This window comes from Haemaphysalis longicornis, unplaced genomic scaffold (assembly GCF_048455015.1).
Source record: "Haemaphysalis longicornis isolate Haplotype H1 unplaced genomic scaffold, Haemaphysalis longicornis Haplotype H1 scaffold_12, whole genome shotgun sequence".
Lineage (NCBI taxonomy): Eukaryota > Metazoa > Arthropoda > Arachnida > Ixodida > Ixodidae > Haemaphysalis > Haemaphysalis longicornis.
The window spans coordinates 99,328,811-99,355,809 of NW_027526225.1; the positions used below are offsets into that span (position 1 = coordinate 99,328,811).

Consider the following 26,999-nt stretch of genomic DNA (forward strand, 5'->3'; position numbering starts at 1 on the left):
TTTTTTCTTTGCGCAAGCATAAAAAGCTCAGCATAAAATCTCATTTGTGTGAGCTCTCAACGGCTACCGCGGCACACATTCCCTTCGGTTTGGTGTTTTATACCTTCTTTTGATGGTTACCGTCTCAAAACACATGCTTAGAACACGTTGAAACACTGGGGTGAGCGCAAAGGCTTTCGCACGGCTTTCTTCAAATTATCGTCTGCACCCCCGGCCGGCGGAACCAGCCAAGTTACGGCGAGCAGAAATCAAGCAGACGACCGGTTACGGAAGCTGCCGAGAAGGCCCGACAAGGAGCCAAAGGGATCCGAACACCTCCGAGTAGGCGGCGCTCGGGCAGCTTCTTTTCTCTTCCGCTGGAGGGCGCTGCAATCAACGGTCTCAGCGGCGCCAGTTTGGCGACTTTATCAAAGCAAAGAGCACAAGTTCGTTTTGTCAGCTGTGTCCTCACCTAATAATATATCTTACACCGTGGCCTCGACTCCAATGTGAGCGCGATTAATAACATCTATGTTGACACCACCATTGAGAATGGGTTGAACCGGGGAAGACAACGCACGCCAGTAGTTTTTTTTTTTTTTTCCCTGCAAGGTGTGGGTGCAGTGGCACAAGCTGCGCCGTGGCACAGACATGGCCGTTTCCAGTGTTGCCAAGCGAAGAAATTGACCGCTAAACTTTTCAGTAAATACCATCTATAAGGTCCATAACACTAAACGACCCCAGTTAATTAGCTCAGAACTAGTTTTCTCTTTATTTTGCATTGTTTCAAGTGACATACTTTTAGAGGCTTTACCTCAAGCACCCAATCAATGGACGTAGGCATACAAACACTTTTGATAGACTACGAAAATTTCAACCAACAGGAACAGGCCTTTTACATCTCCGGAACAGGATTAACAAATTCTCATGCACTAAGAAGCTCGACAGCACAGTCTGCTCAAGCACGATAACGTCTATCATAACTACGATTTCTGGCAAACATCCTCAATGTGACCCCCAAGTGCTGCTGCATGTCTAAGCCACGTAACAAAGATACCCCATAACCTGTGGAGCCACCTATATTATGCACACGCAGCAGCCTAGTTTCCACTGCTCTACAAAGATAAGCAAACTGGCACTTAGCAGAACATTTCTCTCTTTGTTTAAAATTAAACTCTAGCTTATTCATAACAAGTCAACCTCAACACGGGAATAACGCACAAGGGTGCTACTTTGGCAGTCAACAGCAGGGCAAGCTATACAATCGGTGGTTCGCACAAGAACAGGGCAACAAAGCGGATCAAGGGAGATGACTCTTCAGCAACAACTTCATTCGATGAAACAAGTGCAGTCATTACAACATTCGATGAAACAAGTGCAGTCATTACAATTTGTGCACAATATGAACCACTGGTTCAGCGAGTGCGAAGAGCTCGCAAGATTTTTTGTAACTGAAGCGACACATTGCACTGGGTTGAAGCCTTGCGTTTTAATTAAGCCTGGATAAAAAAACAACTGGTTGTGGTCCCTTTAGTGACATTACCTACAGAACACTTGAATTGTAAAATAACCAGGCAACCCTGTCCTACAAACTGCATGCATGTGCAGAGAAATAAAAACAAAAGACAACTTCGACTTACGCAGTCATTGTGCGACTATGCAAGGTATACATACTTTATGGAATTGTGCGCAGTAATATAAGTAGCTTTTTTTGTAACTGACTTGAGTGTCTGAATACACTAATACACAAAGCTTCGTTCACAATGTGCAGATGATGATGTGAAATCCTGTGCCCAGTACTGGGAGACAGCGAAAGAGATTGCTCTCTAACGGGGGTACAGGGCTTTCTTGAGGTTTGTGAGCACAATTACAAAAACCCTCATCTTTCAGTCAGATTCGACAATGATTAAAAAGTGGGCTTTGCCACACAGCAAAGAACCAGCTCTCTGTTAATGGTGACAGGACAAACATTACACGCTTTCTTTGCGTTGTCTGTTTAGCAATACGCCCGCACCATGTCACATTGTACCTACTAGACCAACAGTGAGCACTTCTTTGTTCCGGCTCTTTTTTCAAACAACACTAGCTGCTCAACTGACTTCTCGGCACAGCACTGAAGCTATGGAAAAAAGTGTATTCATGAAAAGAGAGAGAGAGAAAGACAGATAATTTCATGTGCCCGTATGATTACTTCCACAGTGTGTCCGATAAAACACTTTCTACCCCTGCTGTTTGCCTCTATAACAGACACCACGTTTTTCAGTCCACAAAATGTCCCCAACACATAAAAGGTTTAGAACAAACAAACAGAAGTAAACTGCTTTGAAGACAAAATTACTATGTTTAACTGACAGGGTAAACATAAGTTCCAACTGAGCAAGTGCTGCTCAAGTGGGCACCACACCGCTTATGCCAATCACTTGGGCCAGGGCCCCAAACTGCTTGTCTGGCACCACCTCGCGTGGAGCGAGCACTAATACACCTCCCGCTTAACAGTGGGGGTTGGCTTACCGAAGGTCACGCACCACACTGAAGCAGTTTCAAGTGAACACATTGATGTGAACGAAGATATCTTCAAACAGCACAGCAAAAAGGTAAAAATAAATATGGAACAGGAGAGGAGTCGCTCATTGCGGGATACGGTCCCTGAGGAACTCCAGCAATGCCGGCGTGCCCTTGGAGAGAATGGCTGGTCGGGGGTTGCGGAATGGGTTTCCCTCCAACTGCAGGGTTCTGCGAAACAAGAAAAGAGAAAGAGAGGCAAAACAAAAAAAATGCATGGCCATCTTAATGTGTAATCCGCAAGCTTGGGTTTGTCAGAAGAGACGGACGCTAGGACTTTGTTAATTGCATAAAATTTTCAGCTGCAACAAGCCTTTGTGTAAATGCAGGTTACACACTGTCGCCACAAACATTAAGCACTGCTGGCATGCTGTTTTCTTTATGATTAGGCATGCACCCCATCACCAATATCGACAACGCACCATGCTCTGCTGCAGACTGCAAGGAAAGCGAGCATTGGCTACGGTAAGGTTGACAACTAAATGCTAGCTTCTGAGTACTGCTACCTGTACCGGGATTTTCTACAGACCTGCCTATTTCTTGTTTGCAAATAACTCTGGAGAAACTGCATGCTTTCAACGGTGGAAAGTGTGCAGTTTCCCACTCTGTTATTTTGAGGGCAGCGACCACAGATACTATTGTAGAAATGCATTCACTTTTACAGCAGCCTCTGTTTTTTACTAGGGTCACCACTGCCAACAGCAACATCACATCACTGTGACATCAAACTTTGAAGTATGCCTATTAAGCGCTGTGCAGTAAATCTATCCAAAGATAGCCTCCAAAATTTGCATAATTTTACGGCCATGAATATGCGCAATGTGTGGGCAAATCACGAGAGTTTTTAATCTAAATAAAATATTAAACCCAGTTCCAGCCAGTGCGAGATCTGCTGAAACAGTACAGCTGTGTTTTTTTGTTTTTTTTTTGGGGGGGGGGGGGACAAGTAGCTTTCTTTTATTTACCATAAATTTGTGCACAGTTGCTGAGCTAAAAGCTGCAATAACAACTCTTGTGTCGGCTGGAATGTAAACGGGCGCTTGCCCGAGAACAACAGCGCTGTCACTGCGCAAATTCTACGGTTTGCACAAAGAAATCGGCAGCTAAACATCAGTGGTGGCAGGCTCCCTCCCCTAGTGGGGAGAGGAGCCCACCCCTGCAAGACCACTGCGCCCTCTATCGATGGGTTTGAGAATCTGCTTCTATCCCTGCGTGACGCACGACCTACAGCAGACGGACCTACAGCAGACGGACGAAAGGGCTCGACCTACAACAACCCTGCTGTTAAAAATCAAAGGATTTCATTGAACTCAATTGGGGCAACGTGTTACGCAAAAAAGACACTTGTTTAGTACTGCCACCGTGGCACAGCCTTATTACTGATAAGATCACAAAGGCTTGCAACTGTCCTGCAAACTACAGACGAGAGCAGGGGGCAGGGAGCCGGTGGTGTTGGTGTCCCTACCCACCTGAGCTGCCGCATGTTGCCCAGTTCTGGAGGCACCTGCAGGATGTTGTTGTTCCTCAGATCGAGGACGGCGATGTGCTTCAGCTTCTGCAGTTCCCCCACGTCCAGCTCGGTTATTTTGTTGTCCGAGGCAAACAGGATCTCCAGGGCCGGCCAGCTGGTCACCACCCCGGGAATGCGCAGAAACCTGCGGCGTGTTTAAAGCGAATTAGAGCTGAAAGTTGGTGCTGGGGTAACTGAGGCGTGCTCCCTAGCGTCTATCTCAACCACATCCTTTTGTGTTCGCCTTAATTTTTTTTTTTTTTTTTTCCCGCTAGGAAACATGTCTCAGTTTAAAGTTTTAAGCGAAGCTTATATGGCTGGAGTTCCATGTATTTTTCACATTTGCAAAACTGCTGAGGTCGCATGTGTCTTCAAAGCGCACATTATTTTAAAGCACAAGGCGTTGGAGTAGAAACGACCCAATGCGTGTCCATTTATGTTTTAAGCAAGCAGCCTATGACTTTGATGGTGACTGCAGAGTTACAGAAGACACCGGCATGTTTATTCTCCTCATGAAAGGAGCTCAGGACTTGGGCTTGACAGCCGCACACGGCCCAACCGCACTGAGATAAAGCATTTCTTTAGCTGATGCTGCTTAACGTAGAGGCTGAAGTGGTCTGAGTGTGGGATGGACAGAAGCTAGGGCTCCATGAATTTTTGTTATGCATGTGCGAAAACACTTTATGGCAAAGCCAACTTAATTGCAAATGCTGAGCAGGAAATGGCTGCAACGGTATTAATCCTCTTAGGGATGACTGCTGTCAATGCTCAAAAGAGAAAATGTTGTCATAGCTTTCCCTTTACTCGGTGCCACTACTTTGTCGCGAGCAAGAAAGCTTCGCTCGTCATCAACCTTCACAAAGTCAAATGGCTCACGATTTGTGTTTTAAATTTAACCACGATACGGGAAGACTGTAACCAACAAGTATGAACTAGCCAGGGAACAGCACATGGCCATTTGTGGATTGCCAAAGGTCAAGGAGGTAGATGTCGATATGTTAGTGGCCTACTGCGAGAACAATTCACTCACACGCCACGGTCGTTTGTCACTGGTACATAAGCAAGGACTCAGTTTGAAATAGTATGGGTGGTACATTTGAATTACAGCACACATCACGTTGATTGCTACAGTGCACTGATTGATTGTGGGTGTTTTACGTGCCAAAGCTAAACCTGAGCTTTGAGGAGCACCATAGTGAAGGGCTCCGGATTGAATTTGACCACCTGGAGATCTTTACCAAGCACCGAAATCTCGTACACACACAAGTTTTCACTTTTTGCCTTCATCAGAAAAGCGGCCGCCGGGAATCGAACCTGCGTCCTTGGGCTCAGCAGCACAACACCTTAGCCACTGAGCCAATGCAGTGGGTTATCGCTGCAGCACACAAACTTCACCTCAGCTCACCTGTTGAATGACAGGTTGAGCTCCCTGACGTTAGCAAGGACGGCCATTTCTTGAGGCAGGTCACTCAGCTGGTTGTTCCTGCAAATGTGGGAGGTCGTCCGACTGCTTGGTGAGCCGCTTTAAAACAATGGTGTACCACAGTGTGAAGTACAACCCCTCTGTCAGCATTTTATTTTCACCACTGCAAGGGATTAGTTTAGCACGTCATCCCCTTCCTTCACTACCCTTAAAGGAAGCAAAGCTGTGAAGGTTAAAGCAATGCAGTCGGCCTCAAACCCCCTTTTCTTGTTCACACTACTGTCCCTTTGCTTCTGAGAGTTCGTTCTGGGGCTTTAATTGTCCATATTCCACAAAATGTGCCTGCTCAATTGGACTCGAGAACAGTCCTTCAGTTAACCACGCAGAAACTTGTTGACTGAATCAACATGTTGTCTACGGCACTTTTTTTTTTTTTTGCCATAATTGCTCTTCCCAAGGCCGTATAGTGTTTTCTAACACAGACCAGTCAAGATTACATGCCTCCAACTGCTCTTCTAAGCTTCTATCAAGCAGCTAAAAAGGGCAGTAGCAGCTCAATCATAACACAAATGATGGTGCCTATAATGAAGCCACTACGATCCTCCTTGTTGTTTGTATAATTCTTCTAGAGCTCAGACACGATTACAAGCAGAAATGAATACAGCAGGCTGAATTTTGATCCTGCATGACTTCTTCCCAAGTGATTCCAAGAGCAGCTACCCCCATTACACAAATACAACTCAGCATGGGGCCTTCCCCTTTTGTCTGTTCCCTTTACTTTCCATTAACCTTTATTTCAATACCACTTGTTCCACAATGTTGCCCACCTCAAGTCCAGGAATGTAAGTCGGGAAGCAAGACACAGAAAACCCGGCAGCTCAGTCAGCTTGTTGAAGCCCAGGTTTAGCTCCGTGATGACAGGACAGGCAGCCTCGAGCCTTGAAGAAGGGGGAAAGCGAAAAATTATTAGGTGCAAAAAACTGCGCGTGGAAGGAAAACGTAACACTGAAAGCTGTTAACAGGTCATATAATGACACGCATGAATTCAAGTGCCGCATTTATTACCAATCATAGTGCCACAACCTCTTTTTTTCTGCTAGGCCGTTAGCGTTGCTCTTAGCCAGTTGGGCCAATTAGTCAGGCACCAGTTTTCCTCTTTGTAATGCAGGTGAGTAAATATTAGCTGTGTGGGGCCTTGTTGAAAGCTAGTGGCAACGTCACAAAGCAAGAAGATAGAGATGACACTTTGGCTTCAGCAAGGGCCCAAAAGCAAACAATTCGTGTCTCGTTTCATACAGATCGGTTACCGTGCCGTGCATAATCGCGAGACCTTTTCATGTGAGAAGTGAGCAGTGTGGACCCACCCTTTGGGAACGGAGTCGAAGGCGTTCTTGCTGAGGTCAATGGTGCTAGCGTCACACTCAGCTGCCATCTTGAAAACCTCTTCGGGGACATCGCACAGGGATCGCTTGCTGCATGCGGCGAGAATGGAATACGTTGCACAACACGGGCTCTGCTTGCATTTCATACTAGAGGCTCGGTATGTCTTTTGGCAATGGAAAGTTACGCGGGCAGACCTACTACCGCGCACTTTCTGAGCCGAGATTAGTGCAGACTGCAGAGCGCAAGAGCCCTATGCTTTTTATAAGGCCCCCTTCTAGACCCGTGTTCTCAGCTTTAAGAATGCTTCGAAAGTTTGCTGTGCTGACCAGGCAAAATGTAAGCTTTCAATTTTGTCAAAGCATTTCTGGTACTCAACTTGCTACTTTTAAAAGACAGAAAAACAGCACCAACTCTGTAGCAAAGCAAAAGAAGGCTCTGGTCAGGACAAGTTTACTTCGGCTTTCACACAAGCTACAAGCATGTTGCCATTTGGGATCAGCCTGGCAAAATGGTTCTTTTCTTTTCTAATATCACAATGGTGTTGACGTAACCATTACAATTACAGTGAAACCTCGTTAAGCTGTACCTGACGGGGACGCGAAGAAAGTACGTACTAACAGGCCCTACGGTTTATCAGAATTTGTTAGGTTAAAAGGAAACTGAGTCGGGGATTCGGCTTAACCACGTACAAAAAGAAACTACGGCATATCCAGGTACGGTTTAACGAGATTCCACTGTAACATACTTCAAGTGCACTATTTGCACCTGACTTCGCTGCTTCCTGCAGTGAGTCCATCACACCATGCAGTGGAATAATCTACAGCTAACATTTACACCACGTGAAGGATAACAAGAATTTTTTACCTCATTTCTCACAAAAAGGAGCTACAAGTCCGACAGCCCCATATATCCTTCCCATCTCATCATCATCACTTCCATGTCGCCGGGCAACCGAACTAGTCTACACAGATCACCAGCTGCTTGGCCAGCTCATTCTCCCTGTGTGCCACTACAATTGTCAAAGAAGCGTTCAGACAGAGACATGACCCCTGACCTTAGTTCCAGCGCATGGGTCGTCTTGAGGGCAAACTTCTCGATGGACTCGGCCAGACCGGAGCCATCGTTGAGGCCCGCCGCTCCCGACGCCTGCTTCTGGCCTGCCTTGCCTGGAGAGTCGGCCAGGCGGTCTTGCAGCCACTTCAGCAGGTGCACTGTACCTCTCTGCACAGCAGAGAGTTGGATTGGATTGGATTGGACTGAGTTGGATTTTGGGTGGACATCGTGCCCATGGTGATGCTACTGGCCACTTTGAAGTCAATTTCGCTTTTGAGCCAGATTGTAATGCGCATGCAAATTTTTGACGAGATACGTGCACGTTGGAATCGGGCAGATGCAGTATATTTCCCTTGCCTTGACGATGTCCCTGCGGATGGCCCTGAGGGGATTCCCCTCCACGCCGAGCCCCTTGAGGTGGACCAGGGTGCCCAGCTCGTAGGGCAGCGAAGCCAGGTTGTTGTTGGACAAGTCCAGCCGCTCCAAGCCCTGGATCATGGTGATGTCCGGCGACAGGGAGGACAGCTTGTTCCACTTGAGGTCCAGCGTCTTCAGGCCCACCAGGCTCTCGATCACCTCAATGGGGAACTCCTCGATGGAGTTGTTGCCCGCATGCAGCTCCTGCGGCGGATGACATCCAAGGCCGACAATGTCACAATTTTTTCCACAACAATGGCTCACATTTTGTTGTTGTTTTTACCAGACAACTCAGCCTCCCCGCAAGAAAACAGGGGTGCCTTATAGTCTTATACATAAAAGTTCAATAAAACAGTAAAACAGTCACAGGCCAAGTGAAAATAGAAAAAGGCATTTTGAGCAAGGATGGGTTCCAAAACGCCTTTTTGTATTTTGACTTCACCAGTGACTGTTTTACTGTTTCCTCAAACAATGCCTGACCAGACTAAAAGTTTGGTAAGCTTTCTCACTGCTGCAAAATGCATTACCACATAAAGGAGTGCTTTGCAGTGGCAAAAAGGAAATGTCAACCCCAAGCAAGAAAGCAAGCAGGCAAGCAGAAGAGCACGAAAATGATCCGCAAAGTGAGGAGGCAAGTAAAGCCAAGCCATGGGCTGCAATGCAGAAAAAAAGCCCAGAAGCATTTATATCACCAGGGGCTCGCTACGAGGCACCTCACATCACATACACTGATATTCTTTTTTTTTAATTTTACCTCATCACAATGCAAAACAGCACCATATGCGGGAATTAAAGCATTGTGCTGGGCACAACAGCTAAACGGCTTCAAAACTGAGCCAATCATGGCCCTTTTTCTTTCGCTTGTTTGAAAATGAAAACCCTGCAGCTTACTGCTCATGCAATGCAATCAATATCCAATGTACGGGCCTTTCGGAGCACAAACAACGGTGCGTGTCAAATGCTGCAACCATATCTGAGGCTAGGTAGTGCTTTGTGGCTACGTTCCGTCTTGTAGGAGCAAATCGTGTGGTGCCTGACTACAGTTAATGCTTCTCTGCCCACGCCTATTCAAACTGATGGTACAATATCGGCGCTTCCAAGTTCTTTTGACTTTTTTCATTCGAATTTGGCACTTTGCGAGTGGCGCTCCAACAGCTGGCTCTAGCTATTGAGTAGTAGACACTTATATCCTCTTTGCTTTGTTTTTCTCTCCGCCATGATTTTTTACAGCACCACTGGTGTCATGTGACGGGCACTCGGATGATATGGAGATGGTGTCGACATCTCACGCGCAACACCGTTGCGGAGACGCTGCATTTTTAGTGATTTGGGCGATTCACACGCGACTTTTTGGATGCCATTAGCAGCATTGACACCAAGGACAACTTTTCATCACCTGATTTCAGCACCGAAAGTGACAGTGCGCCAAACCAGCCCAGAACCTGACACCCCTGTTCAACACAAGCCCCAGAAAATGCAAATTGTACTACGAACAAGAAAGAGTGGAGCAGAAAACCAATAAAACCAATGTTTTTTGCGATGCATGCGTGGCCAACCAGTGTTTTGAGGAACTGCTTTGCACAGCGGCACGAAAACCACTAGTGCTAACATTTTTTTTTCTGTAAATTAAATTTTACAGCTAGGCATTTAATATTTGCAGGAGTTCTGCATTGATAGCACATGTACAAAATGTATTTTTGTTTTTGTTCTGTGCAAAGCAACACCAATGTTTTTGCTTATTTCCTTGTGTTTGTCCCAAAGCTTCTCTGTACAGCTGGTTTTCTTCTCTTTCAAATAAAAATTTCCATTTGAAACAATCACCACTGCAAAAAAAAAAAAATTTCCTTTGTACAGTTCACTTATACTGTATGTTGCACATTTTTTGCAGCTGGGAAAACATTGTTTGCTAGACTACCCAAAACCACTGCTTTTCCTGTGTCCAGGAAAAGTGCTCACAACCTGCTCACAACAAATTAAGCTAAAAGGGGAGCAGAGACTGCGTTGTTATAACCACAGCTGTGTTACAGCCATTGCAGTACACGTGTACTATCGATGCAGTATTACTTTCATGTTCATCAGTTTGGCATAGACCACTGCACCTGTAGAAATAGCGTGCAGACACTTGCCTTGAGCCTTGCACAGCCGGAGAATGGCGGCAGGGCGGTGAGCTCGTTCTGCTGCACAAAGAGCTGCTCCAGGTGGCACAGGGAGCCCAGGGGCTCCGGCAGGCTCCGCAACCGGTTGAAGGACACGTCCAGGATCTGCAGCGCTTTGAGTAAGAAGACGGTGGCGAGTTAGGCTAGTTGGTGCACTTGCATCTTGGGGAACAGCGCGAAATAATAGGGACATAAAGAAAGAAGCGAGCAGGACAAGCGCCGATTTAATGGGAAGACGTCGTAGCTACATATACATACACAGAACTGCTCTCCCCCAAACCACGTGCCCGAAACACTCCACAGTTAACAGAACACACCCGGCGTGAAAGTGGTCAGATGGGTCGCTGCATAAACATTTGACTAATGAAGCATCGTAACACGCTTAAAAAAAAGAGGGCCAAGAATTGTCACACGTGTGAGTACAGTTGTTGTCCGTTATTTCGCGAGACTGATACCCTGTACAGACACAGAGACAGGCTTACTAGAGAGTTGTTGGAATCGTTCTATATCCGAAAATTGGGGAGCGACTGCATTAGTGCATCACCAGTTGTGTTGCATGAGAAAGAATATGTTTCTTTAAGGGCACAGGGTAAAGCGAAATTTTGAAAAAATGACTTTGTTTTTCTTCGCAATTAGGAAAGTTCAATTCCTTGTGCACATTTTCCATATTCACACTTGCCTTAAAAAGTCTTATTTCTCGCTAAAAAGCAGTTTTCCCGTAGGCAAGTAGTAAGTGCCCACATCCTCTTAAGAATGTTATCAGGGTTTATTGTCCTTTTTTTCTCAAAAAACTTCCAGTTTCAGATTAAAATACTTTTCTGGAACCAGCTGTAGTAATAAATTGCTTAGCAACAATTGCATACCTGATTTTTCAGCGAGGGCAATCCAAAGAGCCTGTTGCACGTTTTTTTTCACATTTGCCCTTTGAAGCTGCGCATAAAAAACATCTTTTTTTGGGCTTCACACTCTAATGATTGCAACATTGGATGCTGTTCTTCCACTAAATGATGAAGCAACGCATGAGCCAGCATTTTAAAATCATTCAGACCAAAACCTGGGCGCAACACCACCATCAAGTGGCTTAAAGAGGTTGACCACAAGCAAAATACTGTGTGAACAAATCTGTACGATGGTGCACAAAATAGTCAAGGAAGGACAGACGACCGGGGGAAAAGCAAAGAAATGACTTTGACAGTGATTATAAAGCTGGTGCGTTTCAAATAAATGGCTCCATTGCTGTTTTTGGCAAAAAAGTATTGCTTTTCGCCTCTTTTTTTACTTTAAACTCAATTATCTCAAAACAATGTTTTTTCTTACATAGGTACCATTATTTCCTATATCTTCCAAGACAACGAGCCGATTTTTTTTTCCTGTCATCTACATAACTTGTCACACCTGCTGTACTAGAATTGAAAATATGCACGTAAGAGTTTTTTTGGTACACAACTTTTAATACTAAAATAATGCCAAAATTTAGGTACTACCGGATAAAAAATTATAAAAAACTGAATTTTTTAGGAATGTTTATAATTCTAGTACAGTTAAAAGAGCACACAATTTGAAAGAAAATGACATATACGGTTTGTAGATACCTTTATTAGATGCTGAGAAAAATGTACCTCAAAATGAACAAAAATGCATGGGAAGTATAGGGCGTACCCTGTGCCCTTAAAGCTGTCGTTGCGATAAGTTGTTCCAGTGGCAAGAAGGGTGCGTTGTCAACTGTGGAGTGTTTCGGTAACGTTAGTATGTCACTGGCTGTTGTGGGCACGTGGTGTGCGGCAGGGCGATTCTGTGTATGTATATGTAGCTAAGACGTGTTTCCATTAAATCAGCGCTTGTCCTGTTCACTTCTTCCTTTATGGCCCTGTTATTTCACTTCCCCCAAGATGCTTTAATAAAATCAATAGAGCACAACTTTGCTTTTGAGGGGAAGACAACGCTCTGGTTAATTATGCAACTGCTTCACAAGAATGCCCTGCACACCATCTGCTACACCTAATCTCAGCAGTTACACAACAAAAACAAAAATGAATAAATTTAAAGAAGGTCAAGATAGGTTGAGATGTGGTGCGCATGTTCGTGTCACGAAGAGATAGAACTTGCTCATGAATATTACTTTAGACGATGAAAACTCCATCCGAAGTACAATATGTCACGAGTAAGCAACGTATTACACATCAATCAAGCAAACCAATGGCACAATAGGACAACAGGGTTCTAGCATACTTTGAGGAGGGGGGCTCCAAATTTGGAGATATCCTCAGCATAGCCACAGGCACAGTGTTATACAAAGTGGCCTAGTTCATATTTGATGGCATTTGCACCACTGTTACCCAAATGACATAAATTTCAATGCAGACTTTCTTTCTTTCAGGCATGGGGGTGAGTCGAATGGTGTGCCAAGGATAGCAATTAGTCGCGAGAGTGTGGTGGTGGTCTAATGGAGCAGCTTACTAGTATACATTGTTAGCCAAGCTGAAAGCTCTTCATGCTTGATCACAGCTGTGCCTCACCATTCATGCTGCCAATCTCTGGAGGGAGCTCAACCAGGCTGTTGTGGGAGAGGTTGACGTTGGTCGCTCGAGACAGGAACCCAATCATGGCTGGCAGTGAGCTGAGCTTGTTGTGGCTCAAGTCCTGCAGCAGCAGCAGATCGGCAGGTTGCATGGAGAAGGTTAATAAACAGCACACCCAACTGTGCTTCAAGATATGCTGCACCTCTCACCACTTGCTTCTGCGGCTAAGCAGTAAGCAAAAAGAGGTCCAAGATAAGATTAAATAATACCAAAGCTAAAAAAACACACACAGATAAAACTGTGGAGTGTTTTGGTCATGTTAGTAAGTCATTGGCTGTTGTGGGCCAACTCAATCAGCCCCTTTGGCTAGAGCAGTCTTCATTCCTGCTTTCATTTCAAAAACAAAAACAGGCAAGTTATTTTTACGAACGAAAAAAAGAGCTATAGATGGCAAATAAAACAATAGAAACCAAACTTGCGTGAAGTGTAGTGCTTGAACATAATATAATATAAGCACCAGTACAGTGCTTGAATATAATGTTGACCCTTATTCAAAAGTCTGATATTCCCCGAAAAGCAGGTGCCTGTGAGAAACGAAAAATGGCTGCATGCCCAGCTGGCGGCGTACCACAAGCTCCAGGAGAGAGAGGTTGCCAACGTCATCGCTGAGCTCTGCAATGGCGTTGTGATGAGCCAAAAGCTGCCGCAGCTCCTTCAGCTCAAAGAAGGAGTTTGGCAGCTGCTCTATGTTGTTGCGACTGCAATTGGAGAAGGAAAGAGAAGAACCTTAATGCACTGCACTCCACCAGTTTTTTTGCACAAACAGTGCTTCAATATCTGTAAAGAGCTTTGCACTGCTGCAAGGACATAGGACCTCTGGTGATAAAATTGAGTGGTACAGTAAAAGCTCATTAATTCGAACTCGAAGGGGACCGTAAAATTGTTCAAATTAAGCGGAGTTCGAATTAGCGGGCGGGCGCTGAAATGAATGGACATCGCTTCACACTGCGCAGGCAGAACATAAAGAAGCCGCCTCTGGACCCGTTATCGTGAATTAGGCGCCACTGCACATTTGTTACGCATGCCACTGACGCCAGTGGTGCAGTGTAGCGTGCATGCTAGGGTGTTGTTTTTCTGTTTCATTGTTTTGCATCTCTAGTAAAGTTGGTTTGGTTTGGATTTGCACCGCATTGTAATCATTCTGGGCCGCTTTCTTCGGCGAGGAGCGATGGAAACCAGGGGATTACAGTTCGAATCAACCGTTCTGGATACCGTCGCGTTCGAAGTATCGGGAGTTTTCCCCCATTAAAATGTACAAGGCTGTGTAGAGACCAGGGCACCAGTTCAAAATTAAACCGTTAGTTCGAATGAACCGAGTTCGAATTAACGAGCTTTTACTGTCGACAAAAACAGACAGAAAAAATACAGCCTTTCGTACTTTCATCCTGCTGCCTGGCTCAAACAACTACTCCACCACTTTGAAGCTCAGCTTGCCTGGTTTAAAAACCTTGCACAACTGGCAAGTCAAAGCAGAACCTGTGATAGATGTGTGTCGCCCTCTGCGATTAAATCAAAAGCCTTATTTGAATTACAAAAGCAGTTAGGTTTGCTCCCAAAACGCACCCTCAAACCTTGCACTAGTCGGTTAAGCCTTATTATCATTTTGCGCGCAGATTTCTTGCCTGACACCAGCTAGGGTTGAACACAGTTTCAATGTATCAGGTGTTTCTAGAGGGGAGCAAGGCTTCACCACATAGCATTTTGACATTGCACACTGTAGCAGAGGCACACTACGACTGTATAAATGAGCCAGCTTCCGTCGTTAGGCCAGTCAAAAGAGGAAGCGCTACACACTCCCGCCCCCAGCACGTGTGCGTGCTCCCTCGAGCGTGTAACAGCGAAGCGCTTGCCTAATATTCAGCTTCGTGAGCTGCCGCAGGCTCCCAATGGTGTCTGGCAGCGAGGTAAGCACATTGTCATTCAGCTGCGATAGGGGGAAGAGGAGAGGGAGGGAAGAAGAAAAAGAGAAAACAAGTTAGCGCCAGGACACATCCAGCCGCAGCCCTGAAAATCAAAATGCAAGCGCTGTGCCAAGTTGGTTAGTATTCATCACAGCTCCCGTCAAAGGTCTCGGGTCAGCCATGCGGAACGAAACAATGAGATAAGCTGGCGCGCCGCTTCCACCCGCGTCTGCAGCTAGAGTTATTGCAGGAGGGGGGATGCAGACATTAGACTTTTTTTTCTCGCCCAGATTTTGTCTTGCGGATACAATGAGATGCTCTGTTAGACGCGGAAAATTGAGCACGGCAGAAAGTGTTGCTAGTGCTACCAGGGGTGGGCTCCCGGATAAGGCTCGGTGCGTGGGCTGGTTAAAAAATTTGTTTAACCACACCCTTTTGGATTGGCAAGGTTGTTCAAGAGATTTTTTGAAAACCATCTGTTCCTGACAAAGGATATTTTTTTTTTTAATGAAAGTTTCATTAACACCACTTTTATTGAATTTTCTCCTATGTTCGTTCAATCCCTCCCTCCCTCCCTCCTTCCCCCCCTTCCCCCCCCCCCCCCCCCCCCCCGCATGAACGGAACTTTGAAGTACAAAATGGACAAGGGGGACAAAAAAAAAAAACTGCACGCACAACAACCATGCATGTTAGCCGTATGTAGTGTACTACTTCAATTATATATTATCACCACTTGCTGTTGCATCAGGTGCTTCTACCCTTACTGCCAGCACCATGCACTGTTCTTTGTACAAATAAGCACCAAGATATCGTAAAATCACTGTTTGCACTGGTGCAGCATTCAGATAAACACCGCTTGGGCTACAAAAAATAAGGGTGGATGAATGACAGGCAGCTCCAATTTGAGTACAGCTCTGCACGAGGCAACAAGGAGTACAGAATGCAAAAAGCAAAAAAATGCAATACTATGAGCCTTTTTTTAGTACAAGTCTAGTGCAAGCTGCTTCACACATACTTTCAGGTGCGAATTCCTCTTAATCACTGAGGTAGTGTCAGTACACATAGTGTGAGAACCTACAATCCATTCAACATTTTTGTGTCGTGTACAAATTGTCCCCTCTAGCTTCTTCCAACCTCAATGTTACCATCAAACAAACAAACAAATAAACAAAAAAAACCCACACTAACATATTGCCAACAACACAACCACAGCTACAAGGCTGTTCTAGTTTCAAGAAACGGTTGTGTGAAAGCGCCAGTATAGAGAAATACGACAGAGAGATGTAACTGCGCGTTAAATATGAACTAATCTTGGTAAAAAAAGTTGCCCCAGCAGCGACGACTCCTTCCTCTCACCTCCAGGATGGTAAGCGCGTGCAGCTTCTCGATGTCCGGCGAGAGGCTGGTGAGCTTGTTGGACGAGAGGTACAGCCGGGTCAGGTCTGCCTGGTCCCACCAGCGGTCGCCGTCGCTCTGGTCCAGGGACAGGGACATGGTGCGACGCTCGTCCTCGCTCAGGCTGTGGATGTTCCACACCTGCTCCGGAACTGCACGCACGCACAAGTCAAGGGGGAGGAACACTGCACAAGCGAGCGGAGTCTCCAACGAAAACCAAAGCATGCTTGCCATTCTTCTTCCGATCAGCTCACAAGCTTACCATTACAAACGCACGCTTTCACTGGGGTCAACGAGATCCCATGTGTTCAGATTTTGGCACACCCTGTAGACTTATAGGTGGACGGACGCTTTACAGCCAAGGTGTAGCTTCGAAGTGTGAAACCGCAACTACAAATAGGAACTGCATGAAAGACGAGGACGGAGGCAAGAGGGAGACAGGACGAGCGGTCGTCCTGCCTCCCTCTTGCCTTCATCCTCTTCTGTCGCGCAGTATTGATTTCTCCATCTGTCATGAACCAACCGGCAGGCAACCAAGTCTTATTAAGCCGCAATTAGACTTATTTTAGCAGTGAAGCTGTTTGGCAATGTGTAATTTTTGATGTCCGCAGTTAAAAATACCAAGAAATTGCCGAGCACGTGAACACGGGCCTTGCGGCGACCGCCCGGCAGTTAACAACACCAACAAAACGCCTAGTGCTAGTGTGTGCGTGTCTCACAAGGACCGCCCAGCGTCACCGGCGCACGTTTGTCAAGCCAAGCATACCCACTTATGGAGAGTGGCCAAAATCGGCCAAAAGAAAAACTCCAGCATTCGTCATAATTGTGGCAACACTTGTTCGGATCGAGAAAGACACGTCACAGCATACGCCCCTCCAAGGGGATGTGCAATGATTATCACTTCCAAATAAACGACAGAAGCTCACACTTATAGCAACAATGATGGAGTAAAAGTTGTTGAGGCAGCAAAGAAGCAGCAAATCGGCTGCAATCGTGGACCTAACCTTCGTGATGGTCGTTTAGGTTGCGCACAGCTTCGCTACCTTCAAGTCTTGCGTGTTAGTGTGAGTTTCCTTCATTTCTTTAGCCTCAAAGAATTTAAATTACATGACAACATCATAAAATTGAGCCGAAATCGCTGTTCAACCTAAAATAAATTTTAAAAATTTGGGGGTTTGCGGTCTGAAGTCACACCTGGGCTACTTATCACAGTGGAAGCTTGGAGACCACTCCAATCAAGATGAAGAAAATGCTAAGAGGGCAACTTCAGGTGCGTTTTAACTATAAAATTTATTTACCGTCTTCACTACGTAGACCGTGAGAGCTATTCCCTCTAAGTGGGAGCAAAAGTGGTATGTTCCTTAGAAACACTGTAAAATATTTGTTAGATTTGCATGGATAAAAAGATAGTTTTTCACAAGCATGTGAGACGGAGCGACATCTTTTGAAGGGCAAGGTTTGCTATGGCAAGGGGGCTAACGTGTGCTCAGATCTAGCACCCAAGAGCAAAAGCCACTTTTCTGGAGCCATAATTGTGAATGTGCACTACAAATTTTATTATTTACTTACTTCAGCCATTTCAACATTTTGAACAAAAGTAAGAAAGACAAAAAAAAAATTCGCACTCCATGTGTATTGGTAACGCAAGCCTGTATAACATGCAAATTTGACTTTTGAGCTAAAAAAATTTTCTTTGTTGCATAATACGTGAAAATCGGGCAAGATTAACATAAACCATACTCTTTCTTGGGCAAAGTCATTCAACTAAAACTAAACATACCCACAAAAACCAACTGCCAGCTCGTTAACTTCTTCGAATAGCACTACATGCAACGCACACTTGCTCTTTACTTAGAGCATTAATTGCTAGTGTGTATTCTTTGAACATGTAATACGTTGCCTTAAAGTTTTAATTGGTATGCTGCCTGCATCATTTTTCTTTTCTCATTCTTATGACTGCATTAACTGATTGTAGAAATGGAATGATGCACAGTTTGCAAATGCATATTGCAATACTTTGAAAAGCCACTGTGCCATTTCAGGAGACAAAAAGATGCAAAAACAGGCTGAAGCTCACTTTCCTGCTGTCGTGTGTCTTTTTGTCTCGAAAGCGACAACCGACGAGCCCAAGTTCTAGCTCTGCTGTCATTAGCAAGTATGCATTGCAAACAAAACAGCCACACAACAACGGCCGAAACACAGCTGGACACCGCTGCTGTAAAATGCATTTGCAAACAATGGGCACATGATGCCCTCAAAGATTTTTTTTTTTTTGTATTTTAGCACTGTCACGGTGTGCGCAGAATCCATCCCGTATTGTTTTTAGTATTGTTTATTGTGTTTGATCGATTTGTTGTTATTTTTGATTATTTTGGTATTTTTAGCTTTTATAGACAACGTACTGTGTAAGCACGGTTGCAATGCCACATCACCGATGGCATCATTTTCCACCTGCGTGCAAAAATTTCACAATAAAAAAACTGCATGTAATAAGCTGCACTAGGTTAGATGTGTGACGCATTTAGGATGATACGCAATAGGCAAATCTAATCGTGGCTGCACGCTGGGTCCATACGCACTCAGAAGTTCCAATGGTAGATATGTGTGTCGTCGAAGGACCAGTACGTCACTTGACACAAATTGGCCCCGACAGATATATCAATTATAATACGTCCAGCCTCTGTACGTTTTAGCCCACGCTGTCCGCGGTAGCGCCAAGCGCACCAATGAGCGGCCTGCATACAGCAAGCCACCTACTTTTTTCTCTTTTTTTTTTTCTTTTTTTTTTGGGGGGGGGGGGGGTGCATTCTACAGACAGGAGGTAAGCCAATGAAAAACGCCTAGGTGATAGCAACCTTGTCCGATTTCAAACTCAACAGCAACTTGCGCCAAAAAAGAGGGAAACAATTCAAAGGAGACAAGACCTCACAATGTTTCTTCATGTCAAGGGCTGAAAACTACAAAATTGTAAGATGGAAACGTTGGAGGTAGCAATATCTGCGACAGCTGCCTACACTCGCAGCAGATTGTGCGTGCAAAACGATTGCAACGTGCGCACTGATTTTCACAGCTTAACCAGCACGTCCAGCGCTCATCGGTTCATTTGTGCGCAGTGCAGTGCATGTTATCTCCGTTCGACGGAGAAGTGATCGACAGTTGGGAGAACGGGAACAACTGTCGTGGCATGTTGGTTCGTCACAGGAAGGCGCTGAAACCAGTTTGACACGAAAGAAGACTCACCGTCAATCATTCCTCTTCCAGTCAAATTGAGCTGACCGCTCTTGCGTGCCAACTTTATCAAATCCACACTCAGCGCGGGCTCTTTTTTCTGGAGGTCGAAGCATGCTTGCGGATTGGGCCTGGGATGTTGCGCTCTCAGCTGGGCCTTCGGGATCCGAGACATGATGCTTCAACGAAGCGGCCTGAAGAGAGCGAACGCGCGAAGTGGCGGCTTTTGCTTGCTAAGCCATTGTTATTTGTAGCACGGCACACAGCACCCGGAACCTCTTCTACCGCACACTCCGCCGGTCCGACACACAGACTCACGGCGCTCACGGCATACAAAATCAAAACGCAACGTGAAACGGCGCCGTTACAAAAAGTACGACAAACAACACAAAAACAAAACTACGTCCAAAATAATGCAATAAGCAACAACAAAATAAAATTTTCTTGCTTTGCAATAAACTTAATTGTTATAATTTATAACATAATTCAAAGAATTTTAAATTTAAAAATGTAATTACGCTTTTTTTTGCTTTTACAAGCCTACATTCGCACGCCACGTACAAACAAAACTTTTTGCTAGTTGGCACAATGTGTGCGAACAATTTTGTATGTTTCGCCAACGCGGCGTTGGTTTCGCACGTGTTCGGAAGTGACGGGCTGGTTCACACTCGCGCGGTTTTGTTGGTTCAAAGGGGCCCTGTAGTAATTTGTAAACATTGCGAGGTTACTTCTATAGATTAACGTCTCGAGGGAACAGGCCATGTTTTGACTACTGTGGGTGCGTGTATGCGTGTTCATTGTGCAAAAAACTGGCGAAGCTTGTCGCGCATTTTCTTAATTTCTATGTAAGCACTGAAGGGCACACCACCACGCATTGCGTCAAATTTGAAATTATTTATTTACATGTTCCGCCGTTGCTTTTCACTGTGGTCGTATCCACCTATATCGTCGTCTTCCTCATGCATGACTTCAGTGTACGCGTACACTCTAGCATGACTGGCGGGCCGGAATCGTACGTTTTGTCCGCAACCTTTCACATATTTCCCACAGTGTATCGCGTTAGCACGCGCTAGGACCGGCGGAAGCCGGCTCCGCGATCTCGGCGTCTAACGCGCGAGCTATTCTGTGCTCCCCAGTTAGGCGTGAACGCACGTGAACTGGCAAGAAGATTAACGCCTCGAACGCTAGGCAGAGTGTTACGCCGGGCGCTCCTCACGAGGCGTACGCTCACGTGCGCTCGGTATTTTAAAAGCGAAGCATGGCCGTGACGTGTGCGATGTGCGGCGTCGTCAAAAACCCCTGAGTCATAGTTACTCCCGCCGTTTACTGCGCACGTGTTTTACGAGGTGCGCCCAGGCTTGCGCGCTCCTCGTCCAGGCTTGCGCGTAAAACAATTCACGTGTGTTCGCGCCTCAAGCGGGAAGCACAAGACAGCTCGCTCTACAGACGCCCGCCCAGTTCGCGAAGCCGGTTGCCGCCGGTTCTAGTGCGGGCTGACGCGTTCCACTTCGGGAAAAAATTCGGCGCGTGCACCATAATCGTAATCTGACTATGATTTTGAGTGGATCCGGCTTTATCTCATTTTCAGTACTGTACGGATTATATATATTTATGACCTCTGCCTGCAAGTGACGATGTCTTCGTCCCTATATATAGAAATGTAAATTATTAGAAGAGCTTCTTTTTCCATGAGCCGTCAGGATTGCCTACTGGAAAGAGCTACTGAGACACAGAACACTCATGTACATTTGACAAGCCGCTGATAAAAAAAAAACTGCCGAAGGGGTCACTGAACACTGCAGCCTTTTTTTATGCTAAAAAAATCACGCCAAGCATTAACGCGAGGTGAACATACAGCAACATATATTCATTCCCAGAGCATATGCTATCGCTAACATCAGACAATCATGTTTAGTAGGCTAAACGCATTTTGTGTCTACACGGCGTTCACAGTCAAAAGTAAAAAAAAATGGAATAAAAATACGGATTACGCAACCACCGCTGGTGTAGATCGCTTGTGCTCCTATGGAAGGGTTTGAAGCAATGAATGGAAAGTATGGTAAGCCGTGCACGTCTGCGCCAACAATGATGCAGTAAAATTTTAGTCACAATATGACTGGGCGCAGCAGCAGTGCGCGCTGAGGCAGCACTCACTCGACCAGTGGCGTAAATCCAGAAAAATCACAAGGGGGGACACACATCTTGCCAAGGCGGCCATTTTGTTTTGTGCTTTATTTTCATTTATATACAAATTAATATCGTGATTTGAATTAAAATAAGAAAAACGAGCATGCTTTCATACCTCACGTAATTGCACTGTGCTATTGCACACGTTAAAAAAAGATCAATAAGAAATACTCCGTACAATATGAGTACTGGTCACCTATGACATGTTTCCTAGCTTTCGACACTTCTAGAGGGTCCAAAAACGAGAGCGCGGTTTTTGCACGCACTGACAAAGGTTTTTCAATTTCAGCTCGTGCAGTACTTATTAGTAACAAAAACAACAGTTGTTTTAGCTTTCAAAGGTAAATGAAAGATGAATCTCAAGGGGGGGACACTAGCAAGGGGTGTCCCCCCCAGCCCGAACACAAGGGGGGTCAGGACCCCCCTGACCCCCCCATGATTTACGCCACTGCACTCGACAGCGGCGATGATGAGCCTCTGCGTCGGCGGCGCGAAGTGCGTCTCAGCTAGGAAGGGACCGCGATACGCGTCTTAATTAGGCACGGAGCGCACCATCATCACGCGCACGCCCCCCTCGATCCCGTTTTCGCCAGCGTCGCGCTGACGAGCGTCTCGTGCGGGCATAGCATACCCTCACCTCCTCTACCACACACTTTCGGAGAGCGCTGGCTTGCGCCGCCAGGGTGAACCGCCCTCCCCTCCCAATTTCCCGACACTCTCCTCCTTTGCTTTCTTCCATCGTTCGCTTTTTATTTCAATCGTTGGCCTTGCCATCGTTCACTCGGTTACGCCGACAATGCGGCTCAGCCCAGAGACGGCCGCCAAAGGGCTACGCCCTAAAAATCGAATATATGCACCCCCACTACACACTTTTGGAGAGCGCTGGCTCGCGCTGCCACGGCGAACCACCCTACCTTCCAAAGTTCGCGTTTCTTTCATCGTTCGCTTTTTATTTCACATGTCGGTCTTGCCATCGTTCACTCGGTTACGCCGACAACGCGGCTCAGCCCTGAGACGCCCGCCAAAGGGCTACGCCCTAAAAGGTAGAGGCGACACAAAAGAAACCTCAACTGGTAATGTCACTGGCAATGGAACTTCGGGAGGTATGGAACTTCGGGAGTATATTATCTCTATGGTATGGGGATCGCGCCCCCTAGCGCTCCCGTAGTCAATCTTTCCCGAGATCCCGCCACTGCTGAGCTCGATCCGATGATGAAGAGCGTGGAAGTCCAGAATGCTTCATGAGGATGACTTTGCATCCACCACTCGCCGCGAAGACGCCGACTTCTTCGATGCATATGACGACGATTACTAGCACCGCAACTATGCAAATAAACTATGATACTGAAACTTAACTATGTGTCTGACAATGCTCACCTACAACTTCGCCATTCAAGTCTTACGCGTGAGTGCAAGCTTCCCTGAATTTTTTAAAAATAAATCTTTGACGCTGGCATTTCACAGCATTTACAACGCTAGTAAAGATTGAATTGCAGCTGGTCTCCAATGCGCTGCTCGACTCATGCTGCTAGTATCTCTTGAAATATCGCAGCTGGTACAGTTCTTCGGATAAGGAACTCGCTGAACCCTACTCGTTTCCGGCGCGAAGCGTTCACCCAGGGGAACCACGCAGCTACCAGAACTATGCGTAAAGATTGAACTTGGGCTAGTTGCTAGTTGGTTCTTCCGCAAATTTTAACAAAAACAGCGCATTAAACACTTTTCAAAAAAAAAAAAAAAAAGCGCATATTTTGACGAAAAACAGCGCTCACTAGGAGTGCGAAGCGGAGTGCGAATAGGAACAGCCCAGTTTTACGCTGGTGGCGACGCGTTACGGTAGCGTTTTGAAGTGTGCTGTGGGAGGCCTGCTGTATTTACGGTAAGCGAGGTGCGCGCACAATTTTAGTGTTTTTTACAAGTGGTTTTTAGTTTCAGCCGTTAAATTCATGCAATTGCAGCTGCGTTGATGTGTGCTCTAAACAAGCACTGCGTTGTTAAGCTTAGCATGTCGACGTGTCTGTCGCGTCGGCATGAATGTCTCGTTTCGTCAAACGCGTCTTCGACTGGCCTGTGCAAAATTTACAGCAAGCGGTGGTCTCAGGGCCGCGCCATGATCAGCGTGTCTGATTTTGGTCTTTAATAACATTGTGACCGATGTTCTTTAATAAACAAATGTCTCGGCAGTTGTCGAAAGCGCCGTGTTCACTCTGACGTGCGGCTGTGTCACGCTTGTGTACAGGTCGTTTGCACAGCTGATTCCAACATCGTTTTTGATTAATGGCGCGGGCTCCTTAGCTCTACCCTCACACTCTTGTATTCCTTCAACTTGCGCAGATTCTGGAGTGATGGGAAGACGCAGGAGCAAGCGCAAGCCGCCGCCAAAACGCAAGAACATCGAGCCCTTGGAGACGCAGTTCAACTGCCCGTTTTGCAACCACGAGCGATCGTGTGAAGTCAAAATGTGAGGTGGTCGTTTCACATTGATCACATCACATTGACGTCCCGCGCAATTTTCGTACAAGCGCTTATGCTGTCATTTCAACGTTCTTTTACAGAAACGAGTAGGTCTCTCGCGTTTTCATTTTCTTTGCCATCCTTGTTCGTGCAGCACGAATGGTTCTTTTTCTCTTCCAGGGACCGGCAACGAAATACAGGCCGAATCACTTGTAGGGTCTGTCTGGAAGATTTTCAGACAGCCATAAACTGTATCCTTTGCCGAGCGAAACTTGCCCAAGTTTGGGCATTGCATTTGCGATAAATCGCCGTCTTGAAGTTATAATTGTAGTGCGCAGAATGTAAACAAAATATTGTCTAAGCCCTGTTAGTACTCGCTAGTACAGTCAGAAGTACAAAGTAGTCACTACAGCTTAACTTCCTTGCGCTGTGCATATAATTGTGCAGAGTCGGGCGTTCTCTACTCCCAGGGACCTACCCAAGTGAATAATCAATATCACTAATCGCACAGAAAATTAGAAAATGAACAAATGAACTTTTTTGCAGTGATGTGTACATGCATATTGTGACTAAAGGGATAAGTGTACAACTTAGTTCACGGTGGGGGCTGCCATTGAAGACACGTGTACAAAGAAACGAAGCGATGATGCATGTGCTAAAATCAGGCTGAACGATGTCCCCTTGGCTCCTTGATGCCTTGCTTGCCAAGGGTGCCCACTTGGTACTTGCCGCAAAAACTCTAAAATTGCCCATACATGGTTCCCCAACTTTGCTCCGCTTCTCACCCACTCAATAATTGTGTCTCGATAGACGAAAGAAAAGGACAAATTAAGCAGTGCTTTGGTCCCTGGTGGTGGTGCTTGTTTGTTGAGACAGAGAATTTTCCTGGGGTTGTGGGAAATTGCAGATGTCCTTACATGCCAAGGTTCAGAATGGCCATTTGGAAGCTGTTGTACAAATGAAGTCGTACTAGAAGTGCTTGTTGCAGTATAAGAAGCTGCTCATCTCAATGCAAATTTTGTGGCAACATTTCATCTGCATTGGGCAGTCTTAATGAAGGTCTTGCTGTCACTCCTTTTCTTGTTGCAACAAAAAAAGCGAGAATCTTTACCCTTGTTCAGTTCTCTATGTGAGTGGGCACAAAAGGTAAAGCCTTTGAATTGCACTACAAAACGTTTTCCAACTTGAACAAGAATTTCAGCCACGTGTACATTAATAGAGAGCACACTATTTGTCCTGTGCCGAACACCGTGAAACTAGGTCTGTCGAGTAGCACTGGAAAGTAAGCAGTGCAAGTGTGATAGGTTTAGAACAATGACCAGGTTGTGTAAATTGCTAGTAGGTGTTGCATTACTTTCTTAACAGTAGTTTTCCCTAAGCTATTTAAACGTGAAAATTTTGACCTGTCAGTCCTTTGATTCACTGTATGTAGGAAAAGATATCCAAACTATGAAATGTGGTACCATACCTCATGCTTTTGAACATAAAGAAAACATTGGGCATATTTTGAGGCAAAACATGAGCACATAACTGGCACCATCAATGTTCTCTTAATAAACACAGCTGGCAACAGATGTGGGCTTGATTTTTCCGATTGCAAAAAAAAATGCGTAGAAAACATTTTAATAAAAAAAATACAAAAAAGGCTAGTGCTGAAGCGTGGAGCTTGTGGCTTGAGCGCCAAGCCAAACAGTATTGGAATGTACCAACAGATGGCATGGCAGCAGTGTGAATGCGGGAAAATTTGAATGAAACTCGGCAAACCTCCATCACGTTTATCATGCAGGGAGTGAGACAGGAACGTAAGAGTGCGAGAGGTGGGCACCGGAGAGAGGGTAGGAGTTACGTGGCACAGCCGACGGAAGGCTGTCGTACCTAGACGACATTTGCAGCCTTTTTTTCAGCTCTCTCTTTGCGTTTATCTTACCTGAATTGTGTAATTTCTTTGAGCATACAGATTCTTCCAGAAATGTTTCGCTCCTGGTCTTTCACCGTACATTAGGTTGCGACCCCCCCGTGTTCCCTTAATCCAAACGTGCGCACTGAACCTTGACTCGAGCTCTCCCCCAGACCTCTCGGAAGCCATCGACGTCTACAGCGACTGGATCGATGCCTGCGAGAGCGCCAACCAGTAGAGGGCGGGGCGGCTGCCCTGCTCCTCCGTTCCTGTACATATTGTCCATAGGTGGAAGCCTCATTGGAGCGAGTCCCTGTCCAGCCCATCTCACTGCGTCTCGCTGCGCCAAGTGTGGACCACGAGCGGAACCATCATTCGCCTCCTCCCCATGCGCATCCGAGCCGAGCTCGGTGTTCTCTCATCCTGCCAAGCTGCTGTCCTTGTTGTAACGTTGTTTCGGAAAGCTTATTAAATTGAGCGTTTCACGTGGGGATCACCTTGCTTGCCCACCTTGTTTTCCTTCCTGCGGAGTTCTTATTTGTGGCTGCACGTGGCAGTTTGACCCATGCCACATTCCATTATACCTTGTAAGGATAGCAGTAGAGAAAAAATTCACCCGCATTTCCCCGAAGGGGAGCATGGGGAAGTGCGAATGCACGGGTGATGCGAAGGAACTCTTCTTGGCCAATCGCCCTAAGTGGGTATGTGGTGGGGTCGCTTTCGCACTTAAAAACTCCTCTTGGCCAATCGCCCTAAGTGGGCATGTGGTGCGGACGGACGGACGGCGGTGGACGCGTGATTCAGGGTCGCTTAAGATAATACTGATTGTGGAATTAAAAGCTATTTAATTCCACACTAGCCTGGTCAAAGTTTCA

General features: G+C 46.0%; 2 protein-coding genes across 4 annotated transcripts; one reads left to right on the forward strand and one right to left on the reverse strand.

Moving 5' to 3' along the window:
* Positions 1-732: 732 nt before the first annotated feature.
* Positions 733-19,969, reverse strand: LOC144163078 (leucine-rich repeat-containing protein 40-like). The gene is made up of 13 exons (XM_077693877.1): positions 19,599-19,969; positions 16,320-16,510; positions 14,913-14,986; positions 13,631-13,760; positions 13,000-13,123; positions 10,454-10,596; positions 8,268-8,531; positions 7,912-8,078; positions 6,839-6,946; positions 6,302-6,412; positions 5,457-5,534; positions 4,011-4,196; positions 733-2,712 (listed from the first exon to the last, which is right to left on the reverse strand). Exons 1-13 carry the CDS (start codon positions 19,759-19,761, stop codon positions 2,607-2,609), a joined length of 1,845 nt encoding a protein of 614 aa, XP_077550003.1. The 5' UTR covers positions 19,762-19,969; the 3' UTR covers positions 733-2,606.
* Positions 19,970-23,504: 3,535 nt separating this feature from the next.
* LOC144163083 (transcription elongation factor 1 homolog) lies at positions 23,505-26,620 on the forward strand. 3 transcript variants are annotated; one of them, XM_077693881.1, is made up of 4 exons: positions 23,505-23,652; positions 24,108-24,234; positions 24,408-24,478; positions 26,298-26,620. In XM_077693881.1, the coding sequence occupies exons 2-4, from the start codon at positions 24,119-24,121 to the stop codon at positions 26,360-26,362; spliced, it is 252 nt and encodes an 83-aa protein (XP_077550007.1). In that variant the 5' UTR covers positions 23,505-23,652; positions 24,108-24,118; the 3' UTR covers positions 26,363-26,620. The 3 variants fall into 3 exon arrangements, with proteins under 3 accessions (XP_077550007.1, XP_077550008.1, XP_077550009.1); XM_077693882.1 differs by having other exon boundaries at positions 23,546-23,661; XM_077693883.1 differs by lacking the exon at positions 23,505-23,652 and adding an exon at positions 23,787-24,012.
* The last annotated feature ends 379 nt before the right edge of the window (positions 26,621-26,999 follow it).